At 41.6% G+C, this 23,462-nt stretch overlaps 2 protein-coding genes across 2 annotated transcripts in view; one reads left to right on the top strand and one right to left on the bottom strand.

Annotated features, from left to right (window-relative positions):
- KAT6A (lysine acetyltransferase 6A) overlaps positions 1-15,355 on the bottom strand; it is a 35,761-nt gene extending 20,406 nt beyond the window's left edge. The window contains exons 1-7 of the mRNA XM_057384489.1: positions 15,236-15,355; positions 13,324-13,366; positions 12,440-13,210; positions 2,550-2,658; positions 1,870-1,985; positions 1,529-1,610; positions 637-772 (exon numbers count right to left, since the gene is read on the bottom strand). Of these exons, the coding sequence (XP_057240472.1) occupies positions 637-772; positions 1,529-1,610; positions 1,870-1,985; positions 2,550-2,658; positions 12,440-13,042 (1,046 nt within the window). The 5' untranslated portion in view covers positions 13,043-13,210; positions 13,324-13,366; positions 15,236-15,355. The remainder of the gene's footprint in view (positions 1-636; positions 773-1,528; positions 1,611-1,869; positions 1,986-2,549; positions 2,659-12,439; positions 13,211-13,323; positions 13,367-15,235) is intronic.
- Positions 15,356-17,171: 1,816 nt separating this feature from the next.
- AP3M2 (adaptor related protein complex 3 subunit mu 2) lies at positions 17,172-23,462 on the top strand. The gene is made up of 8 exons (XM_057384494.1): positions 17,172-17,697; positions 18,935-19,106; positions 19,578-19,715; positions 20,267-20,352; positions 20,870-21,003; positions 21,800-22,007; positions 22,720-22,864; positions 23,305-23,462. The coding sequence occupies exons 1-8, from the start codon at positions 17,425-17,427 to the stop codon at positions 23,403-23,405; spliced, it is 1,257 nt and encodes a 418-aa protein (XP_057240477.1). The 5' UTR covers positions 17,172-17,424; the 3' UTR covers positions 23,406-23,462.

Here is a 23,462-nt window from a genome sequence, read left to right as displayed (position 1 = left end):
CAATCTTAGTTCAAAGAAATTGCTTTGGCTGAACAGTTATCCAAAGAATTCCCGCCCACCCAAATCCAATTTCCTGACAACTAGCTAGCTGCCCCACAACAACCATCACAAGGCTGCAGCAACACAATCTGTCTCAGCACAACCGAGTTCTCCACAAATGCAGAAACATGTAGAATGGAAGCAAAAGGAGGCCAAATATTTCCTGGCAGCAGTGTCAGATTAAATATATGTCAAACAACCTCATATGCTTTATCGTAATTACATAATTTCTTTTTTATTGTAATCACCTAATTTCTTTAAACAAGAGAAAGGGTTCTTCATAAACATAAAGACAGTTATGATGGAACAAGGAGCCACCCAGCAAAACAGATCATACGAACAGCAAAATCCATCTGTGACCACAAGGAATAATTCAAAAATAAATAGTAAATTATTACAAAGACTCAAAAATCTTGGCCAAAAGAAGCACTGAGGTTACTTCTAGTCTTTCACAGCCCTTTTCAGAAACTCTGTATTAAAGAACAATGAACAGCTCTTTATCATAAAAGAAAACTTCTCACAAAATAGACCAGAGACTTCAGAAATACCCATCATCCTACAGAATCTCAGATCTTACTCTTCCTTATAGAGACTTACGTTGTATTTTGATTCTTTAACCTGTTTTTGGGGCGTCCTATTGGGTTAGCATAGCGTCTTTTTATCTGTGCTGCCTTCTTCTGTAACAGTTTTCTTCCTTTCTTCCGTGGTCGACATATTTGACATATCCACATACCTATAAGAAACAAGTCCCCATCAGCAAATGCAAAAGACATTTATATAGGACAAAAGGGAGAAATACAGTCTACAGGCCTTCAGAGATTAAGCGTAGAAACAGTACCAAAGGCACTGATTATCACATAAACATTTAAGAAGAATTATGTGTATGCTTCAACAATCTAAATTCGAGTCCTGTTAATATTCCCCAGCCCCCAAATAGTTTCAAACACAAAGGAAGTCTCCTTAATTGTCAGCATATCATCAGAAAATCACGACTTAATGGTTAATTATTCCATCATCTGCTTACAACTATACAACTTCCAACTATCTCACATAAGAAAACTTTCTTCTAACTACCAAGGAAGAATCTTCCATAGATAATCTGCTTTCTGATTGGAAGCAGAAGTTCCTTTGTCTGAAGACTCTACTGTACAAAAACATATTACTTCAAAACCACAGAAGTCATCTCTTTCTTTTGTACAAGGCTATGCATGCAAATGAAATATGATCATCTTAATCTGTAGGGATCACTTCTATTCCTTCAAACCTCAAGAATTTTCTTTCAAAACCCTTCCCAGAGAGAAATGTACAGGGAACAGGAGACAGTGGAAAACATGGGTGTGAATTTCTGACCCTTCTTTGGTTTCTAATACCAGAAAGGTAAAATTAGCAAAATGTAGCTAAAGGGAGACCAAATAAGTGGAAGCATTGCCTAGCCACTGATCTCTTACACCACCATCTTAAATCATCCTTTTCATCACAAAGTCCTCACCTTTTGGCATCCTGGTAAGAGGAGGATCACAGCATTCCATGTGAAAGCCACGGTCACAGGAGTCACAAAATAGCATGTTGTCCTGGTAATGACAGACAACATTAATGCCTCTTTACATGTGCATCAGCATCAAGCCCTCCATTAACTTGTCACTATTTCAGAGAATAGGCACATAGTTTTCAGCTACAGATGATTCAAGTATTTCACAGGTCTCAGAAAGACTACCAGACTAAAGTAAAAGCTGCAGATATTTGCCTCTAAAATGATTTTATTTTGTACTTTAACTTAACAGCTACAAAACTTGTATCCTATTCATTCAATCTATACGCCACTATACTCACAGCATTTTTTCCTTGATCTCTACAGGAACTGCATGTTTTGCATTCAATACACTGCCATCGCAAGGCTTTCACTCGAACTGTCAGCTCTGGAGAGAACTTCAAACAGGACGGATGACCTAGAGAAAAAGCAAAAAAAATTGCTGATAAAATCATTATACTCCTGTTAATGTTCACAGATAGCTCACAGAGAGACTACTTTATCAATTATGTATTCCCATGCAGAATTCTGATTATCCAGACACTCCTATTTTTAGGTGCTTCTATTTATCATCTACTTATAACACAAACCAATGCCTTAGACAACAAATGGCAGGCCCACATACAAAAGACACAAAAGTAATTATTCATAATCAAATTGAGAAACACAGTGAAACTGGTCTTTATTGTCACATTTTTAAAGAACACTTCCAGGAGCCAAATGAATTATTTGTGCTACGTTAACTGAGCTGTCTCCCCTCTGGAAGCGTAAGATTCAGCGGAACTAACAGTATTGTACTGTACTGTAAACCAGGTTCCTCACATGTCTGGGTCATGCATACAGTAGACTCCCTGGTCTTAAGTGGCAAGATTCTTACTAGATGCATACCCCCTCTGTGCATGAGGCAGCAGCAGGCAGTGTATGAGCTCTTCTATTTCAAGGGAAGGGGTTAACACCGGCAGACCTGTAAATGGTCACCTACCACTGTTGCCACAGTCAGCACAAGAGATGAGCTCTTCAGGTTTCTTGTCCCGATTTTGCTCTTTTGTACCAAGGCAGAAACTGCAAATTGGAATTGGTTCAGCAACCGGCTGTGAGAACAGATAATAAGAGCACTGAGTATCCCAAGGGAACAAATTGTACTACAAAAAATAACAGACATGTATATATCACATAAATATGATGTAATACACATCATGGCTCACATATTTTACTTTGTTCTCACATTGTGAGAAGTTGGCACTCCAAAGTACAAAAACTGTACAACTATTAACACTTACGAAAAACTAAAATATAATCCTCCTGAAAAAAATTATATTAATATGCTATTTAGCAATCACAAGCAGGTAAAAAGGTGTGCTCTCTCTGAAAAAGTTATTAGGGGGTTAAACGTGTAGGGAAAAAATATACTTAAGATGAAACACAACACTAGCCAAGTGCGAAATAGATATGAACTAGGCAACAATACATTTGGCCTAGAAAAAGCACGATATTTTTAACTTTAAGGACTGATATTCTACAACTCCCTCAGCAAAGAAGCAGCAAGTGCAATAACTGGTTGTTTTAAAGTGGTACTTGATCAACTAATAAAGAGAGAATGGATGGCCTAATTTAACATTAAGTGCTGAATTTCATTATCCAGTGAACTTTTTCTAACTCAATTCTACATTTAAAGCCTGTGATTTATAGTTTCCAGAGCAAAAAATGTACACAACATTTAATTTTAAAATACAATAAAAATATGCCAATAGAGAAATTGTTAATATCCAAGCCGGAGGGGGAAGCTGGCATCTTCGCAGCCCACAGGCAGTATCTTTCCAGCCATAGTCATCACAGAAACATTAGCTGACATCAGCAGTGCAGGGATTCCCCATCCTCTTTTAACAGAGAGAAGGGATTGATGGCACACAAATTGTTCTCTTTTTGTTTATGACTGGACTCCAGGTGCTAGATAACTAGCTGCTTCCAGTCAGTATGAAGTTTACCGGGGGAAAAAAAAACCCCTGTGTATGAAGGGTCAGTCAGTGCTTTAATTTCTTTGGAATCAAGGTTTCACAAATTATTTTACCTTCTGCCTTTTGAAAGGAAAGCTGGAACACTCATGCAACTTTTCAAGGGAGACATAGTATTATTTCACACATCTTTTGCAGGAAGTTCATCAACGATTTACTTCATCAAAGAGTGTTTTATAGACCAGCAACAGCCTAAGATGGTCTTTCTTATCTGTTCTAGCCAGTATTTGTGCATACCTTGTTCATCCCCACAGTGCTTCAAATTTGGATGTCCACATGTAAGCATTGTGTACGTCTCGAAGAACCGGATCAAAGATTACCCTTCATAGCTTCAGTGTTTCATGTATTTACCACCCCTGACAAGCTGCAAGCAAACACCTTACCATATTTAAAAAAAAACCAAAACATATACAATTTGAGGGAAGGATCTACTGGAATTCAAAATGTTTTASAATAATTAATTGAATCGGAACAATTTTGAATGTGGAGATCATGCTACTCCTCCAAAGCTTCTGTGTGAGAGAGKTATGCTAAGTCTGGAAAGATTTCACTGCTGCTGTGTTTGTTCAGCAAAGAACATGCTGGGAAGTGAAAAATGCAAGCACACAATGAAAGATTCATGAAAACAAGGCTGGAAGCAGGCAGCTCAGTTTCATACTGCAAATTTTTGGCAGACATTCAACTCCTTCTGCTGTTTTGCTCGCAAGCACATCTTTCTGTGTGATGTCACCAGATTCAGTGAGGGAGGGAGCCAGAACAAATTGGACTGACAGTGCCTTACAGCCTGCCAGCCTCTCAGCACATATTGTTACTATACAAAGTATCTAGAAACCAAATATGCCTTAAAGATTCACCTCCTAAAGGCGACTACAGAGAAGTGCATATGGAAAAAGCGTATGTGTGTAGTAATTTTACCATCCCAGTTTCTGTCAACTCACCTGCTTAATTTAGGGAAAGTGAGGTAGGAAATGCCTCCAAACTCACAGCCAAGTCTGCAGGCCATGGTGTCACAACGGTCACCATCAGTAATGTTAATGCACTTTACAGACGTTTTAATACCATCTGGGGCTTGCAGGACTGTCTTTGTCCCAACATGACATATATTCTTCTGGTTGTCATTGTGGTTGGGATCAAGTGGGTATAGAATTTAAACCAGCATAAAAAAATAACACACTCACACCAACTCTTTTTTTGCTTTGCCCTTTAGGACCCCGTGAATGTAAGCCCTCTAGAAGGAATGGTAGATGGCTTCTCAGAATTCACACTAAGTAATGCTTTTTTGTGCGTTTGTTTTTAAACAAGTGACAAATCATTACTCCTCACTTTAAACAGCCTATTCTGTTGCAAAGGTCTTCCTCCAAAGCTGAAACTACTGTAAAGAGCAGATGAACCAGAAAAGACAGAGGGCAAGTACAACCTACACTTCATGAAAAAAAAAAATATTTAAAACATGAGGAAACATGTTTCAGCGAGCAGGGCATCACAAAGCCTGGATTCCATGTCTTTTGGATCAGTGGCTGGAGAAGAAAACTGATTCAGTTGCATGCCTCCGTAAAATCAGAACCAATGAATTTCATGTTGTCAAAGTAATTTTACAAGTCGTGTGCGCTTTTTTGTTGCATGCAGAGAAAACTGCAGAATTTAGGAAATACTATTCTGTAATATAGCAACAGTGGTTAATAACTAATCCTTCTTCTATGTAAGTTACCAAATCACAACCCTTAATGCTCCATCCAGACAGTATGGTGAAGATAAAATACGAAGAGAATAAAGACGTAAATTCCTTAAAATTCTGTTTGTGCTCAAGAGAACAATGTTAAATATATTTTAATACATCCAAGTAAAGCTATTACTACACCACACATGTTTGTTTGCCTTTGTAAATGGATACTGTCTCAAATTCACTTGTTGAATCTCACTTGAAAGGAAGAAACATACTTATAGGCAGAATGATGGCCTAAAACATGAGACTATATTACAACAAATATAAGGGAGAAAAGATAAAATAGCATACAGAAGACAGGAACAAGCATGAAATGCATAACTCTTCCTAAGACAAAACACATAGGGTCACTTAAACAGCATCACTGTTTTTTCTGTTTGAGGATGGACTAATACAATAAAAACCTGAAACGCTGCTGCAAGAGTAAAGGCAATGATGAAGGCCAATAGCTAGGACATTAGTGAGGTACATACAGGCAGAATTTTATGCAGTGATTATTGACATCTGGAAACCAACACAAAAAAGCAATGTGAATAGTATCTGGGGATGACATTCAAACTGAAGAAATTCTTTTTCTATCAGATATGCACATGGTAAAAACTTCACAGAATATCAACTGGAAATGCTTAGACAGTCAGTTGTTAAATAATCTTCCCAGAACTAACAAGTGCTCTAATCAGAGGATTAAAACGATTCAAGATTTGTTATTCACAATCAGAATCACATGCCAAGACCTCCCGAGTGCAGACACGGGGGGGGGAAGAGTGGCTCAAATTTCCTTCTTTGCAGTATAAAGAAACTCTCTTCACTTGACACTGTTTTAGGAACCTATCAGTTCAAGTTACTGAATTTTTCTTTACCCAAGTTATATCCTGTGAGGTCTCTCCTACACTTTGTCCCACCTTCATAATTTTCCAGAAAATAAAATATGCTGCCTTGGGAGTGACAAAGGATTATATTACTCTATTTTAGATCAAAGGATACTTCTCAGAAGTCATAGACTTCCACAGCTGCAAAAGAAAAGCACACCCCTCAAATCAAGAGCAGGCTAAAATCTTAATTCCTCTCAGTGGAAAAAAAAACTTGCATTCCACATTACTTCGATTTTCACAAAATMTATGGAACTTCAATTTTGACTCCAATTCCTAGAAATAATAAATTACTCRGGGGATGAGATTTTTCTTAACGCCTAAGTAATGTCTGTGCATACAAGTAATTATTCTATCTTTATATACTGTACACTGCTTTACCTCAAGAGTAGCTGCATCCCTAAAAGAATCTGTTTGTTCACCAGATTTTATTGACTGCGTATTTGTACTTTTTTTAAGAACATGGAACCTATTTTTCAACTAAAATGACAGTACTGCATTTAACAACTATTTCTTTTTAACTGTTTTGCCTGCCACCACCATGACTTAAGATAAAATCGCTGGGAAACTAGGACAAAAGCAGGGACAGCATTACCCATCCTCATTCTCTCTGCTTTTTCTTCCCTTCCTATATAGCAAAGCTAACACTAGAATCAAGCTGTTGTTTATTAATGAACATTCTCCATCATCCACTCTCCTTCTGTCTGACTAGACTTTAAAGCTCTGTAGTAAATACAGTTCCTTCATTAACCAAACTACTTCTGATATGTGTCATTCCATGTCTGTCAATAATCTACTGGACAGAAAGGACAGACAACAGTGATCCAGCCAACATACTGGACTAGTCTCCTCCTTTCTAACCAGCTATCTTACACTCTACTTCTGCTGAAATTGTGTCAAGAGAACACTGTTAAAAAGACCCCCTCCACAGTAGTACCCATTGACACAGGTACTCATCGAACATCTGATGTCTTCCCACAGTAACAAGCTTTGCCTCTAGGTTATCATGACTCCAGATACCGCCAGAGTCCCTCTTGGTAGCATTCAACACCATTCCACACTAAATACATCAGCTCACATCATCCATTCAGAGCTGTCCATGGCACTAACATTTAGGACCTGCTTACATTTGTTCACTTACTAGGAGCTATTTCACCTGCTCTCTAATCAAGTAAATAAAGTTCAAAGCAATTTTTTAGCACTTGSGTTTCCAGAGTTACACGGTGTACAGATGGAGGCCATCTGTTATCAACCACAAGGTTTTTTTAGACAGAACTATAGACTTCTCTTCCACAGAACCAGCTGGAAGAGAGTGAATCCTAATCCTCCTCCAGCTGGGAGCCTAAGCTTGAAAAGCGCCCTTGGAGAGATGGGTGAGCTCTCAATATGTAATTACAATGTTCTGGTTGCAGATCATTTATGTACTCCACCCCACATAAATCAATCCACAAATAACTTCTTTACTAGTAATCAGGCAGTTCTTTCATTTAAGAAATGGAATTAATAATTACTAACTCTAAACAGGCACAATATAGCAATAGCTATTGCATGCTTAAAGGCCTTCAAAACAACTATGATGCCCTCAAAGCATTCAAACTTTCTAAAAAGATACGAGTGCACACTGGGACCTGGAACTACTGCGGGCAAGAGGGAAGGCCTGAAGGATGCTCTATGTATAACAGCCCACAGTTAAAGTGATTCGTAAGTACCAACAGATTTAAATAGCAACACAAAACTAGGAAACAGACACATCCTAAGGAACATGCAAGACAGCAGCACAGGGAATCTGCTTTAAATATTACTCCTACTTTTCAGCCACAGAAGTTTCTCTCTTCTTTTTTTTTTTTTTTTTTTTTTCCAGGAAGCACTTCCAGAATTTTGGCTTTATACTCTCACATGTCCTACAGGACAATACTAAGACATTTACTTATGGTTACTACAGCCAGAGCCAGCTTTAACTGACAGTTTCAAGGACAGTGTAAACGGAGATCAGGTAATACCACCTGTATTTTCCTTCTAACTGAGGAAGAAACAGTCCCACTGTTGTCCTGAGAGCAAATTTCAGATGCTCTGGAAACTTACAACATTTATAGTAATTATTGCCACTTCTCAGCTGATACCTCACCTTTTTTTTTAATAAGAAGAATTTTACAAAAATTCTTACAGCCTATTAACCCGGGTTCTCTAACAAGTGTCAGCAAAACAAAAGCAGTGCAAGGCATCTGTAGGGCATCCAGCCTTAAGACCTGCAACTTACTACAGCTTAACTTGCTCACAGTGGCATACCAGGAAAGACCTCTTTGCTCTCAAACAATTTTAAACATTACTGTGTTCTAGTAGTCTCATAGCAGTGCAGTAATTCTTGCACTGTAGTCATACTATATTAACTACTGAACAGTTGCCATGGTTTTGGCTCAGATAGTGTTAATTCTTCTCCTAGTAGGTGTACGGTGTTCTGTTTTGTAGAAGAAGGATACTGCGGATAAGACACTCAACGTTTCAGTCGTTGCCGAGCAGGGCGTTTACMGGAGGCTGGCAGGCACAGGATGCTGGGATGGGACACAGCCCCAACAGCTGACCCAGTCTGTCCAAAGAGATATTCTAGACCATATGGTGTCATGCTCAGTACATAAACTGGGGACAAGCTGTTTGGGGGCTGCTGCTCAGGGATTGTCAAGCCATCAGTTGGCAGGTGGTGAGCAACTGCTTTGTGCATAATTTGTTTTGTATATTTTAATTATTTTACCAAAATTGTTACTATTTGCCCTTTCTTTTCAGTTTAATTAAACTGTCTTTATCTCAACTCATTAATTTTAATTTTTTTTCTTCTAGTTCTTTCCTCCACCCCACTGGGAAGGGGGATAGTGAGAGAGAGAATGCACGGCATTTTGCTGTCTGATGACAGTAGTCCTTATTAACTGCAGCCACGTTGCAAAAGTCATGCATGCAAATTATAAATTTTTTTTTTTTTTTTTTTTTTTTATATTTTACTACTATTTTCGTTGACACTGAATGGACAAACAGAATATGCAGGTTAGTAACATAAGGTATTTTAGCATTCGGGAGTAGCAGCTTTAGCATTTATCAAAAACTACTGCATTAGTAAGGTAACAGAGTTTGCCCTAAGTTTTATTCAAGTACTACATTCGTATCTCCCACATATTCATTAGTTTCTGACTAAAGCTAGTATTCAAGCTGTGGCCGAATAGTTTGACCATTGTACTACAAAATTTTTAAATCATGCTAAATGATTCCAAAGGAAGATATACCCTGCAGAAAGTATTGCCATTAATACACAGTCATAATTCTTCTATAACCTCAAAACCATTTGTTTTGTAGTGACTAAAAGACATGATTAAAATTTTCAGCAGGTACTAATATGCCACGACCTTTATTTATTACCTAGACAGTATTATCTTGTGTTTATCATCTCATGAGTATTGCTTTATTTGTCACCAAGTACCAACTTTCTGAAATAAGATGCTTTTCAGTTACACTTTTGTACACTGCCAACATGATATCATTTGAACTACCTGATACTATAGCCCTATAAATAAATGCTGCTGTACCCACGGGAACTGTTCAGGAAGACAACTCCCAGCTTTTTTTTTTTCTTTGCAACGGCTGTGGCAGAGATGCATTGTGTCAGTGGGAATAAGATTAACTTCCTAAATCATCTCTACAGCACTTGGCACAATCAGAACAAACAAACAAACAAACAACCTACCAAACAACACACCACCATGAAACCCTAAGCTGAAAACTTAAGTTGTGGTGAAAGATCCCAGCAAATTTCATCAAAATACTTGCACATTTTTTTTCCTGAACACTCATGTCAAGCCTTTCTATTCCCAAAGACATCTCAGTAGCCAGCACAGGTTAAAACAGGAACATGGTTGATTTTGTTTAGCTGAAAAATAAATTCTGTCCCCATCTATCTAAAGATACCTGACATTCATTTAAGTATAAGTTATGGTTTCCAAAGTAGCAACAAAGGATTTTTTCTCCCGCCTCAGAAAAAAAGCATTTTTAAAAATAACTGTTCCTCTGAAGCAATACTAGAAAACATTATTTTTAATTAAAAGAAACCCTAAACCTTTAAAAAGTAAAAATCCTGCTTCAGTCTGCAAATGTAGCAATTACAGACAAAGTGAAACAGAAAAGACATCATATTTTAAAGTAATCTTTAATGCCTATTTATCAGGGAAAAATTACGGCCAAAATTACACTGTTACAGGGTGGCATTACTTATTTTTTTTACTCTAGATTGTACGCTATGCTCATTCCCTTCAGCTGTGACTCAGTGGAACACTTATCTCTTTGGCTGACCTAATACAGGAGGCCTGACACCTACACTTCCTCACTTCCAGCTACGACGAAGGGATAGTGCTTGCCTGACACTATCCAACAGGCAGAAATGAAACATCTTTTCTTCCGTCACAATTTTAGGTACTGCAACAATTTGCACCTTTATCCCTCCTTTTTTTCCCCAACAGGCATATGGATTGTGGACCTTACTAGCCTGTCACCTATCACAGAAACAGCTCCAAAGTCAAGTTCAGAGTTTTGTCCAAAACACAAGTAGTTAAAAAACAGTGCAACTCACATTTTAGCTTCTAAACGAACCCACACGTTTTAACACCGTATCTTCAAAATTACTTAAGAAACTAATACAAAACTCGGCCTGGGTTACACAGCACAGAGATGCTACATGAAGAGCAGAAATCTAGGGTTAGACACAGACACACACACACACACACACACACACACACACAAAACCAAAAGAATTTATAGAAAAAAATCCCTTGAAAAATTTATATTTTTCCAGGGGGACAAAAAACAAATCCCAGACAAAATTCAGTAGTTGTAGTAGCCTGTGCTACCAGTCACCACTCTGATTTACACGATTTTAAGAAAAGTGCAGGGAACAATTCATCCCAAAAAGTATCAAGCTGCTCCTGAGTTTCAGCACATCACAAGAAGGCTGAATAGGTTGTGAAACATACTGTGTTAATAACATGCAAAGCTACTATCATCCACTGTTACCAGCACTCTCAATCCAGCCACCTCATTTGCCAGGTGTGTTTATATATAACCAGTTTTCATTACATTTTACAGCTATGCTGATTTCAAATATAAAGTTTGAGATTCACATAGGAAACATTTGTAGACAGAACACTTGAAAAAAGGACAGAGGGAGCTGCTGGAATTTTTATCTTAATCATACTTATTTCCTACATTTCGCCAGCCCACAGCACAACACACTGACCAGTTAAGTACTGTATCCACAGTAAAGCTCCCACAGTTAGAATTTCAGAGAAACTTTACTAGTGATAAAGCAGCTGTGCAGATTTTATTTTCCTTAGGAAGAAGACTACAGCAGTTTTAAGTCTTCAAATCCTAACAGATCATTAAAGCATCTCTCATCAGAGAGTGAAAATTACTTCAAAAACCATGAGCAGGACGCATCCAAAGAACTCATCCCCTAACAGGATATTTATAATGACAAAAAAATTCCCACTCTGCTGAAAAATGTATCTGTTGCCAATAGAAAAAAAAAATTCTCACACTCTAGATGTCCTAGAAACTAGCAGCGCAAATGTATAAATCACTGGCAAAATGATCTTCAATAATAAAAAGACAAGTTTCTGTTTTACTCTCCATTCACAGTAACAGAAAAAAAACCAAAAAGATACTGACTGGGTATGAGTTTCACTCCAACTTCCTTTTGAGATTGGAGTGAAGGATCAGTGACCATAGGCATGCAGAAGTATGGCAGAAAAGAGGGAGAAACCACAAAAAATAATTGAAAGTAACAGAGAAATACTTCGTTTTTTATAATGAACTTACATTTTAAATGGGAGGGAGGGGCAGGGTGCTAGAAGTCCCTAAGTGCTCATTCCAGCACTTCCATGCTCTCTAGATCACATAATGGTTTGGGTGGGTAGGAAGTAAAGAGAGACTTATTTACTATGTTTTGCTAACACAGCTATAGTAAGCCTGTTACCATACATTCAGTTACACTGTACAGAAGTATTGTAAATTCCCCACAGTAGCTCATTTGCAATTTCCTGGTCCAAAGTATAAATTACAATCCATTACACTTCCTCTCATGCTTATRTATTTGGTTATAGAGGGACCCTAAATACACATTAATAATTCTAACTTCTAACATACCAGATTCAAGATCATTGGCCTCAAACAGCAACTCCATATTGACACATTTCAGCAATCACAAGAAAACGACCACACAGAAACTGGATCTTACCTTATCCTTTTCATGGGGAAGGAGACACACTGGAGGGAGACAGGAAAGAGACTCAAAACTCTCCTTCCCGTCAGCATTAGTGGTTGCTTTAGTATTGAGTTGGTACAGAGGTCCATCCTTAAGGAGCCTACCATGGCCAACAGCACGTTTGACAGCTAATCGTAATTGCTGGTGAAAAATGGAGGCAGCGCTACCTCCAAATAATGCAGATACATCTTTCTGACCTTTCAGAAAGCGCTCGATGTTCTTCAAGGATGAGCCACTAGACTCAGCCAAGCCCTCAATTGCCCGTTTAATAAGTTTATTCCAGTCCACGTTTGGTTTACCATCCAACTTGCCATGGTTCCGAGGCTTCGGAAGTGCTATTCTCCCAGGATTATCAGGATCCTTGTAGGAGTTGAGACCCTTATTAGAGACTTTTAAAATAGTTCCATCTTTAACACTCAATTCTAACTGTTCCAGAACAGTTTTGCGGTCCAAACCATGCGAAGATGACACGGCATTGCATATCCTCTCCTCTGAAGGACGCTGTTTCTGCTTCTTTACCTTTTTGATTGCCTCCAAAATCCACTCTGTATACAGCGGGTTGGCGAGTTTTACCATGGTGAAAAATTCTGTATATCCATAGAGTCGTTATCCTTTATCCTGATGCTGAACAAGTTTCAAACAATGAGAAAACAGATCCTCAAAAGATGGGAACCAGCTAACCATAGCATACACGTTTTCTGTTCTGAATTAATCCTCATTTCTCAAACATTATTTGTTTTCACACTGAAGAGAAGAAAACAAAACAATTAGAAACTTCTACACTCTTTCCAATAAATCTCACAACAGCTTCACAGGAAGTTTTCCACAAAGGTATAAAGATTTCAGCATTATCTCACCTGAGCTTCTGGTCTCCCAATCAGAAGAACTGTAGGGTTAAGCCTGGAAGAAAACAAGAGAAACATTTTCAAAAAAACAGTTACGAAGAAAAGAAAAAAAAAAAAATAGCAAGCAATGTTAATTCGTTAAACACTTAGCAGTTTTAAGTCACTACAGTTCTGAAATACCAAAGTAATACTTCAGATTTTATCTTCACTACTATTAAAAGCATACTTTAGCACCAAAACTACTCCATACAACCTAGAGAAAAGTGTCCTATTCATCTTGGTCCATCAGTCAGTATAAAATCTATACTGAGTTTTATATCACTACTGAGCACAACATAAATTAATATTTGGGGGAAAAAGGAAAACCACAACAACTATCTTTAAAAAGCAGCAGCTCTCTTAATTTTTGCACACAGAAGACACTGACTGAAACTTCAACAGCAAACAGAAATAATCAAACCTCTTGAGCAAACAGCAAGATACTTTCAGACCGCTTTCAGAAATGTAATCATAGGTCTGTTTCCCTTCTGTGAAGAAAAGCTATGACAGTTGTTCCATAAAGGAAAAAAGTGAAGAAACATGCTGGAGATTGTAAATGTTCTACTTTCAGAGGCCCTAGAAAAACAGAATACAACCTAATTTTCAGTATTGATAAGGCAGAAAACACCTGAGGATAAAGTAACAGGTGACCATACACAGTGTAAAAGAAATGCTTCTGACACTGCTAATTAAAGATGCTGGCGCAAGGGTGTGAGGCTTTACTTCAGAGCCTTTAGTTAGTTACCTTTAAGAAAGCTTTTTCTAAGCGTGGTAACTGTCTGTTATGCTGACGTTCTACTTTAGGAGTACACTGATACACTAACCGAGAAGGATCTGTAAACCGTTTATCACAAGGAGTAACGATTTTCTCCACGGAAACTTTTAGACAACAGCTAAGTCGACAACACAGTTACCCTCCTCTATATTATATTATACTTTCTATTAAGTTCTGAAGAATTTATCAACACGCAGAACATATTTCCATACAGATATCAGACGCAGTAGCACAGCTCCATACGGACGCTACCGAAAAGATTCTGAACGACTGCTGACACCAGAAAGGATGCAGTGCTTGCCTAGAATTGTTTTATCTTGCGAACAACACATATAAAGAGAAATACGGTCCTCTACACTTGCTCTCCGCGCAAAGCGGAGATGAGCTCCCGCGATGCCCCCGCCCGCCCGGATCCCAAGGCCCGGAGGATTCCGTCCCCTGTCCCCAGCAGAGCTCCGTGCGCAGGGCGTTATGTAACCGTCCGGCCAGGCCCGGACGACTCCCGGACGGTCCCAGCGCCGGTGGGTTACTCGCTCGCTCGTTCGCTCGCTCTCTGCGTGACAAGCGACCCCTGCACCTGCTACCAATCGTTCCCATCCTCACCGCGGGCGGGCCCCGCACACGGCGCCCCGAGGACAGCACTGCCTCAGCACAGAAACTCGCACCGGCGAGATCGGGAAAAGCGGGGCGCAGGCCGCAGCCGCGGCAGCCAGCCGGGCCACACGCAGCTCTCCGTCCCTCCGGAGATGAGCAGTGCAGGCCGGCCGGCTCCTCGCACTGGTACGGGTGGGCCCGCGCCCGCCTCAGCCGTGCTCTCTCGTGCCAGACACTGAACGGAGCTGAACTTGCGGACCCCCGGCCGCTCCGCCCGGCTCACCCGCGTCGTGCCGCGGCCGCCGCGGCCCCAGGGCGTGGGCCTGGCGAGCGCTGTGGGAGCAGACGGCGAGGCCGGGCCTGGCGCAGAGCGGCGGCGGGGCCGGAATAGGCCGCGAGCCTGGAGCGCCCAGCGGGCCTTCCCCTTCCCCAGGCCACGGAGCTCGCCAACCGCCTGTCCCCGACTTGCTCAGCAGCAACCACCCGAGCCCGTGCGGCTCCGCCAGCGTTACTTACCGAGGCCCGCGAGCGCCGGGACCCGGGAGGTGAAGGCCGGACGGCGGCGAAGCCCGAAACTGACACGGCGGCCATCTTGGGCCCGGCGCGCTGCAGCGGAGGGGGGGGGCGCGCTAGGTGGAACAGCCCGCGGGGGGAGGGGGTTGGCGAGGCGAGGGAACAGCGCGGCGGGGCGCGGGCGGCCGCCAGGGGGTGCTGTGGAGCCGCAGCTGCGCCAGGGCGGGCGGCAGAGGCGGGGCCGCCGGAGCGGGAGGGAGCGGGCGAGGGCAATGGTGGGGCTGCGCCCCGGGAGAGTTTCGCGGCGCTCGGGCTGTGCGGGACGGCGGTGGCGGCTGGAAGCACACTTGGGGTGGTAGMGGCTGCAGACCCGGGCGTCTCGCTGTGGCTGTGCGGAACCCCGTCGGTGCGCTACCGCGGATTGCGGCCGCCGGAGGCTCCGACCGCCGAGAAGGGGGCAGGAAGATGGGAGGGCTCGGGCTGCCGGGCACGCGCTGGCAATAGATGCCCATTCCCTGGAAAGAAGGAAATTCCTCTCTTAGGCTTAATTGAGCTTGCGCTTGAAACCGCGACTCTCGGCTTTTACCGAAGCGATATGAAATTCTTAAATAACGATACCATTTAGTTTTGAGAGCGGGTGCTCTTTGTTTGTGCTTCTTCATCTGTAATAGGCTGTCAAAACATTAGCTGTCCCACATGACATTACCTTGGGAGCTCTTTAGCTACTTCGGTCTGGCTGCGCAGAGCTCGCTGTTCCTTGCAGACATCAGAAGGGGCCCGTTAGAGGTCCAGCCTTAGTTCGCTCATACCACAGGTTTTCCTCGGCTCTGCAGAGGTGCAGCGTTCCGCTGGCATGTGCTGAAACTTGACAAACATGAGCAGAGCAAACTCTCATTTAACAGCATTCTCTCATAGGTTGTTTCACTGAAAAATATATATAGAAATCGGAATTTAAAGGGAAACGTGACAATATGCTGGCAGAACAGAATTAAATGTTGCTGTTTCTTAAGGACAGCCTGAAAACTGCTCAGTTGAAGGGTACTACCATTATGTGAGCCTCAAGAGAAAACTATGTACAGTCAAAGGGCAGTGCTACGAAATGGTGCTGCCAAAACATTCACTAATTTTATGATGAAACAATTACTTGSCATCTGTAGTTTGCCATATGCAGGAATTCCGATGATTTAACTGTTAGCCTGTGCTGTGAAAATACAAGACAGAGCTGATAAAATCAGGCCATTTTTTTATTTATAATAGTCTATCGAACCAATTAATTTTGCAAGGGTGCTAATAATAACCTAGTGCCAATCATGAAACATAAGAGAGTCTACAGACTGTCACTGTTGTAGAAACAGTGGATTTCACTGTTATGTACTGAATCCTCCTAAGTCTTTATCTGGAAATTGCATTGATGTTTCTATTAGCTTTGCACCACAGCCTTATGATTTTAGACAGCCTCGTCATTTGGAAGTCTTTCAGACTTGAAGACCCCAGAAGAGGTGTGAGAAGATTAATTTGTTGGGAGAATCCAACCCTGATAAGACAAAGCCAGACCTCTGCAGTCTACACGGCAAAAAATGAACTGTTTGTACAGTACTTTGCAAGATAGTGCCTCAAACTCAATTTGCTTCAAGAAATAAGCAACTCATTGACTACATTTAGCTTTCACACCGAAAAACTTATTCTGTTAAAACATCCAAATAATTCGTCTTGCTCAAAAGAGAAATTTCTCACCTTAAGACACCTTTAAACCCATTAAGAAAACACACATTTGTTTAATCAACTCTGTCCCCACAACATTTCTTAAGATTCAGTTTTTTCTTTTCGAAGAAGAGAAGCTGGGAACGGAATCGGTCCCGGCGGGACAAAGACATGGGACGCGGAGACACGGGACACGTAGCGCGTCCGGCGCTGCCGCCATCCCCGTTCACCGCGGCCGCCATGGATCCGCCKCAGCGCGCCGCTTCGGCCTGTGGGGCGTGGCTGTGCGCGGGTGGCCAATCGCAGAGCGCGCTGCGGAGCCGCGTTCTGGCGGTGAGAGCCGGCTCGTCCGCGCTCTGAGGGCGGTGCTTGCGGCAGCAGTGCAGCTGTCGCGAAGAGGCAGGGCCAGCGACGAAGGGGCTCTCGTGGGGTGGGGTCTATGGTGGAAGCGCTCTCGAGGACTCTTCGGCCCAGCCAGGCCCGCCGCAGCCATGATCCACAGCCTATTCCTGATCAACGCCTCGGGGGACATCTTCCTGGAGAAGCACTGGAAGAGCGTCGTCAGCCGCTCCGTCTGTGACTACTTCTTTGAGGCGCAGGAGCGGGCCTCGGAGGCGGAGAACGTGCCGCCGGTGATCCCCACCCCGCATCACTACCTTCTTAGCGTCTACCGCCACAAGATCTTCTTCGTGGCTGTCATCCAGAGTGAGGTGCCGCCGCTCTTCGTCATCGAGTTCCTGCACCGCGTCGTGGACACGTTCCAGGTACGGCCGAGGGGCGTGGATACTGCTGGATGGAGCGGCACGGCCGCGCTGCGGGGGAGAACGGGCGGGCGGCGTAAAGAGTCCCTCTGGTTTGCAGCTGTTAGCTTTTTCTTGTTTTCTGTCACGTAGTTTTTATCCTGCGTTTGGGAGGATATAGACAGGGCTTATCGTAGTCAGGAATTTACTGCCTAGGATTACGATGGAATCGGGATTTACCTGTGCTCACAGGATGAACCTTTCAGCAGTCAGTTTCTGTTCTGCAGCCTTGTCTGCTCGGGGAAGGAGCTTTTTACAATTCACAGCCACGTGCTTTAATCAATTACTGACAACCTACCCATGCTCTTATATCTGGTGATGTTTCTCGGAAGCTTTCTAAAGCAGTGAGTTGCAGGGGTTGCCCCAGAGCAGCTGTATTCCCTCTGTGGTATAATTGACATGACTATCGATTAGCTTAGGAAAACGGTAAAGATGTCTGACTTCTGCCTGCCAACAACAGGATTGTGTGATCTGAATTTGAAATGTCTTGTGACCAGTATCTTGCCAGAGTACAGGAAATGTGCGTGCTTGGCCAAACAAGTACCATGGGAACTTTTGCTTCCAAGATGTCAGTCAGAACTATATTCTGAGTATGTTTTTCTGGCTTTAGGGAGTGGATTGGCTGTTCAGACCAGCAGTGGATCATGTCAAACCCTTAGGTCATGTTTTTTTATGAGGGTTCAAGACATGAATGTGTCATCACTGGCTCAGACATACATTAAAATCTGATATGTCTGAAAGAGTGTTTGTAGTGCGGAACTGGGATTTCTCTACTGTTACTGTGTATGTATACTCCTTCTTTGTGCAGAATACCTGATCTCTTTAATTGCTGTAAGTATCTAGAAGCTCAGATTTGTGTTTGTGCACGTGCGCTTGCTCTCCCCTGAAAGATTCTTGAAGTCCACATAGAATAAGACTACAAATAAATAAAATGTTCTGTTTTTAAAATTGCTGAATTAGTTGGGACTGCCGATGCGGGAATTTACCAGCTTACAGGAGCAGTGGCAGAGGTGTGCTCAGAATACATGTCTGTGGGAGTCGTCCATCTGTCTGATGTGCTTGTAGTAATACAGGGAGTTTCAGTGTTGTCTTGCCTCCTCCAAGAAGAGGCTTGATTTATTACTGTGTGGGAGGTCACTGGACTGAATGATCACTAAGATTCCCTTTCAGAGATCTTTGAGTATTTCTTTCTTTTGCACAGGATTACTTTGGTGTCTGTTCAGAGGTAATAATCAAGGACAATGTTGTGGTGGTTTATGAGGTGCTGGAGGAGATGCTGGACAATGGCTTTCCATTGGCAACAGAGTCTAATATTCTTAAGGAACTGATAAAACCGCCTACTATTCTGCGAACGGTCGTCAACACCATCACAGGTACAGGGAAACAAAAAGTAGATAAACTGGGGAGTCCAGCTACCAATATTCCTGCATAAGCAAAATAGGACACTAATGAAGAAAATTTATGTTGTCCCATACCATTCATGCAGCACTGGTGTATTTAGGGAGTCATGTGGTTTTGGTTTGGTTTGGGCTTTTTTAACCTGAAACAGTCAGATTACATTTTCAGTTACAGCCATGATATGACTTCCAGGACGAGTTAGTTTGATGTGAATTTACACATCCCCATGTGCAGACATTTCCCCATGCATTATTATGGTGTGTTTTAGAGCTCGGTGTAAGAGAGATATACATTTTTGGAGTACAGCGAGTTTGGAAGAGTAATTGCCCTCCTACAAAGAAACAGAAGTTCTCAGGGATTAATTACAATTAAGCCCTCTAAGACCAAGGACTTGTTCTGGAGCATTGCCTAACCTCTGTGGTTGTTGATTCCCTTTCTTTTTCCAGGAAGCACTAATGTGGGTGACCAGCTTCCTACTGGACAGCTCTCAGTGGTGCCATGGAGACGTACTGGTGTAAAATATACCAATAATGAGGCCTATTTTGACGTTATTGAGGAGATAGATGCAATCATTGACAAATCAGGTATGCAAGTTGCGCTGGGCTGACATTGAGGGTAACTTGTCCCAATAGTGCCTAAAGAGAGAGTTAGATTTTCAAAGAGGTGCACCTTCATACAAGTGTGGGAAGCACTATTCATATTTTTACTCTGAAATGTTCCTAACTTGTATGTGCTATTCAGTCAAAAATCTTACAGAGGCACCAAGATTTTCAATTGTCTTTGTATTTGAGGTGTCAGGAGCAGTTCTACAGTGGGGAAAATAGAATATGAATAAAAATTGTGCACAGCACTTTCTCTTTGGTATTTGTGCATCTTAATCTTGTTAGAATTGGGAGCTATTGTCATTGGCCGTGAAAATGTACATTGCTGGTGTCCATTGTTCTTAATTGAATGAAACTTCTAGAGGAATCATTGGGAATGATAAAAACATTGCGCAGGCAACATAATGAGCCATGACATTTCATAAAGAAAATAGATTTCCTTCCTCCTCACTGATCGCTTTTCCAATTTGGGATTTTTTTTTTTTTCTTTTATCAGGGTCACATAACCACCTGTGTTTACTTTATGGTTGCAGGTTCCACGATTACTGCCGAAATCCAAGGGGTGATTGATGCCTGTGTCAAGCTGACTGGGATGCCAGACCTTACCCTTTCCTTTATGGTAAAGCTCAAGGATGTATCTTTACATAAGTATTTTGGAAAGGGTTTCTCAGCCCTGCTACTGAGATCTCAGTCTCATGCTGATAGTAGGTCAGAATCTGGGTATGCCAGACATAAAGAGAAGGAAATAACAGTTGGGAACTCATCAGGAAATTCAGCAACTTAGACCCTTAAAAGGGCTTTTTCAGATTCCTTGTTTAAAAGCACAGGTAATGTGTGCTGGGACAAAGTTTTTGAGAAACAGTGGTGCTTTAGGCGGATATCCTGAAAGGCCATCTCTTTTTATGAGTATGCACCAATGCAAGTATTTGACATGACCCAAGTTGTGTAAAATGAATGAAAAATACCCAAACAAAGGATAGAGGTTATTGAATGCTGCTTTCACATGTCTGAACGTAGATACCCTCAAGGGGTCAAGAACATAGGTAGGCCCTTCATGGATAGAAGATTGGTAAGAAGAGGAGGTAATTTTAGTTTGTACTGCTTTCACAAACCCTGCAACTTTCTTTTTCTTTCAGAACCCTCGGTTATTGGATGATGTCAGCTTTCACCCATGTGTGCGTTTTAAGCGCTGGGAGTCAGAGAGAATACTCTCCTTCATTCCACCTGATGGAAATTTTCGCTTGCTGTCTTACCATGTCAGTGCTCAGAAGTAGGTGATGAATGTAGTGCTGTGAATTACGAGATTTAGATCTTTCTGGCTAGGGACGGAATAAAAGAAGGAACTTTTAAAGATGAGTTGGCATGTTGAGCCAAGTGAAGTAGAGCTGCATAGTAACTTGCATTTTTCTTTTTTTAAATTACATGTTTTCTCTTTGTTTGCAAGTAATTTTTTTCTGGTCAGCCAGCATTTTTCAAAGACTACTAGTACATAGACAAACTAGAGAGGGAAAGAATTAGGCAGTGCGGAGTAATCAAGCTGTTAGTTTCATATGTTTATAAAAAGTTTGGAGATAAGTTTGGTACTCCTGCTGGGTTTTTGCCATCTCTCTTAAGAGAACCACAAGTTCTTGTCCACTGTTTGTACTTTTTTCTAGAAGTAGCTCGCCAGGTACTATTTGGGGTTGCAGCTGCTGAAGAATTTTGTTAGACCTTTGTCTGATTTATCTCTGGTAGGTGAAAAGGAATGGGAAATGCAACCAAAAGCATAAATGTGAAGTTCAACTGCCACTGCACTGCCAGGAACTACTTGTCAGCCTGGTTATGGCATGCAAAAAACATTTCTCATCCTTTGCTCAAGCATCCTGTTTCAGCGGATGTAGTTCCCTGTTCTGATAAAAAAAATAGGATACAGCAAGTTTGATTACAGAAAGTGTAATTAAGACTTGAGAATGGAATTCTGACTTTGCTCTTAGTTCAAACAAATGGGTGTAGGATTTTCTTTTTTTTTTAAGCAAATACGAAGGCAAGAGATCGACAAGGACTTGCTGTTTGTGTCTTTATTCTAGTCTTGTGGCAATTCCTGTCTACGTTAAACACAACATCAGTTTCCGTGATAGCAGCTCACTGGGACGATTTGAGATCACAGTGGGACCGAAGCAGACTATGGGGAAGACTGTAGAGGGAGTGATGGTCACTAGCCAGATGCCAAAGAGTGTCTTAAATATGACTCTTACCCCCTCCCAGGGAACCCACGTCTTCGATCCAGTTACAAAGGTAAGGGGAAAGATATAAATTAAATACTTTTTTAACTCTTCCTTATTTTTCAGAAAATGTGGTCAAGCTGTTCATGCTTACATGAGCATTTCCATGAACACTGCTGAAGGCAGTAGGTTGGGATGAGAACTTTTCTGAACAATTGCATACTAGAAGTTTTCTTGATCCCCAGAACAAATACCTTAGTGTCTGAGTGGATTGTAGTTCTCGTGACTTGGTGCGTGAAGAAAATCCAAGCACTGGTCTTGTATGATGGGGCTTTAGTCTGGTGGATGGCTTACAAATGTCCGTATATCTAGTTGTCACGCTCTGTGCCGCATGTTAGACTTGGTCTTTTGCAAACATTAAGGATTGGTTAATGGATGTTGGTTTGGTTTGGGGTATTCTGGTTTTGTTTTTTGAGCTCGAGGAGTTAACTTTTTTTTTCTTATTGAAAATTTAAATCTGATGGGCTTACCCATAGGGTCTTTAGCACAAGTAGTAGAAATATCATTCATAGTGGGCTTTTGGGGAACTTCGTGGAAAGAGAGGGTGAACAAAGGTCTGAGGTATCTGCTCCTTAATCCCCTGTCTGGCCAATGTAAAAGGCAAGATGCTAAGAAAAAGACATTTTTCACTGAGAAACAATAAAAGCCGTCTTCGGAAGTGGACTCTTCTTTAGAGAGTGTTAACAGTATTTCAGTTTCACTGCTGCATTTTCTGTTTCTTTAAGTTATTGTCGTGGGATGTTGGGAAAATAAACCCCCAGAAACTGCCAAGCTTGAAGGGGAGCGTGAGCTTGCAAGCTGGAACATCAAAACCAGATGAAAACCCCACCATTAATCTGCAGTTTAAAATTCAACAGCTGGCTATATCTGGTAAGTGACTGCAAGGTAAAGAAGTGGAATGTTCTCTGCTGTGCCACGGCTCAATCTGCGTGTAGCTGAAGTAGCTTTGTAAACCTTCTGAAGTACATTCTACCTCAAGCATTTTCTTAAAGAAAGAAGAATTGTCCGCTTTGACTACAGATGTCTGCATTTGTTCTTTCTGGTGGTCTGTAAAACAATTTACCTACATTTCCGTGTACTTCTTGCTTACAGACTGATAAAGAAATTTAGGGTATGGATGTTTGTAAAGAATTATTCTAACAATTAGCAGTTGACAGCTTTTCTCCATTCTGTCTATTGCTTGCTAAAACATCCCCTGTTCTTTCTGCACCTCTAGTGTGATCTTCTGTGTCTTTATCCTGAAGACCTGTCAGCTTTTCAGCTTTGTTTATGGCAGCAGTCAGTCTTATGCTGTGTTTGTTTGTCTTTAGGACTGAAGGTGAATCGCCTGGACATGTATGGGGAGAAGTACAAGCCATTCAAGGGGATAAAATACATGACTAAGGCTGGCAAGTTCCAAGTCCGAACCTAGAGGCTTCTGATAGTGAGGAAGAGCACTTTTCCTGTTTCCCCTGTCCCTTGCTGTTGG

The sequence above is a fragment of the Malurus melanocephalus genome, unplaced genomic scaffold (assembly GCF_030028575.1).
Source record: "Malurus melanocephalus ecotype Western Australia unplaced genomic scaffold, MMel_1.1 scaffold_712, whole genome shotgun sequence".
Taxonomy (NCBI): Eukaryota; Metazoa; Chordata; class Aves; order Passeriformes; family Maluridae; genus Malurus; species Malurus melanocephalus.
The sequence above is the reverse complement of the archived record's forward strand: the minus strand, read 5'-3'. Positions and strand labels throughout refer to the sequence as shown.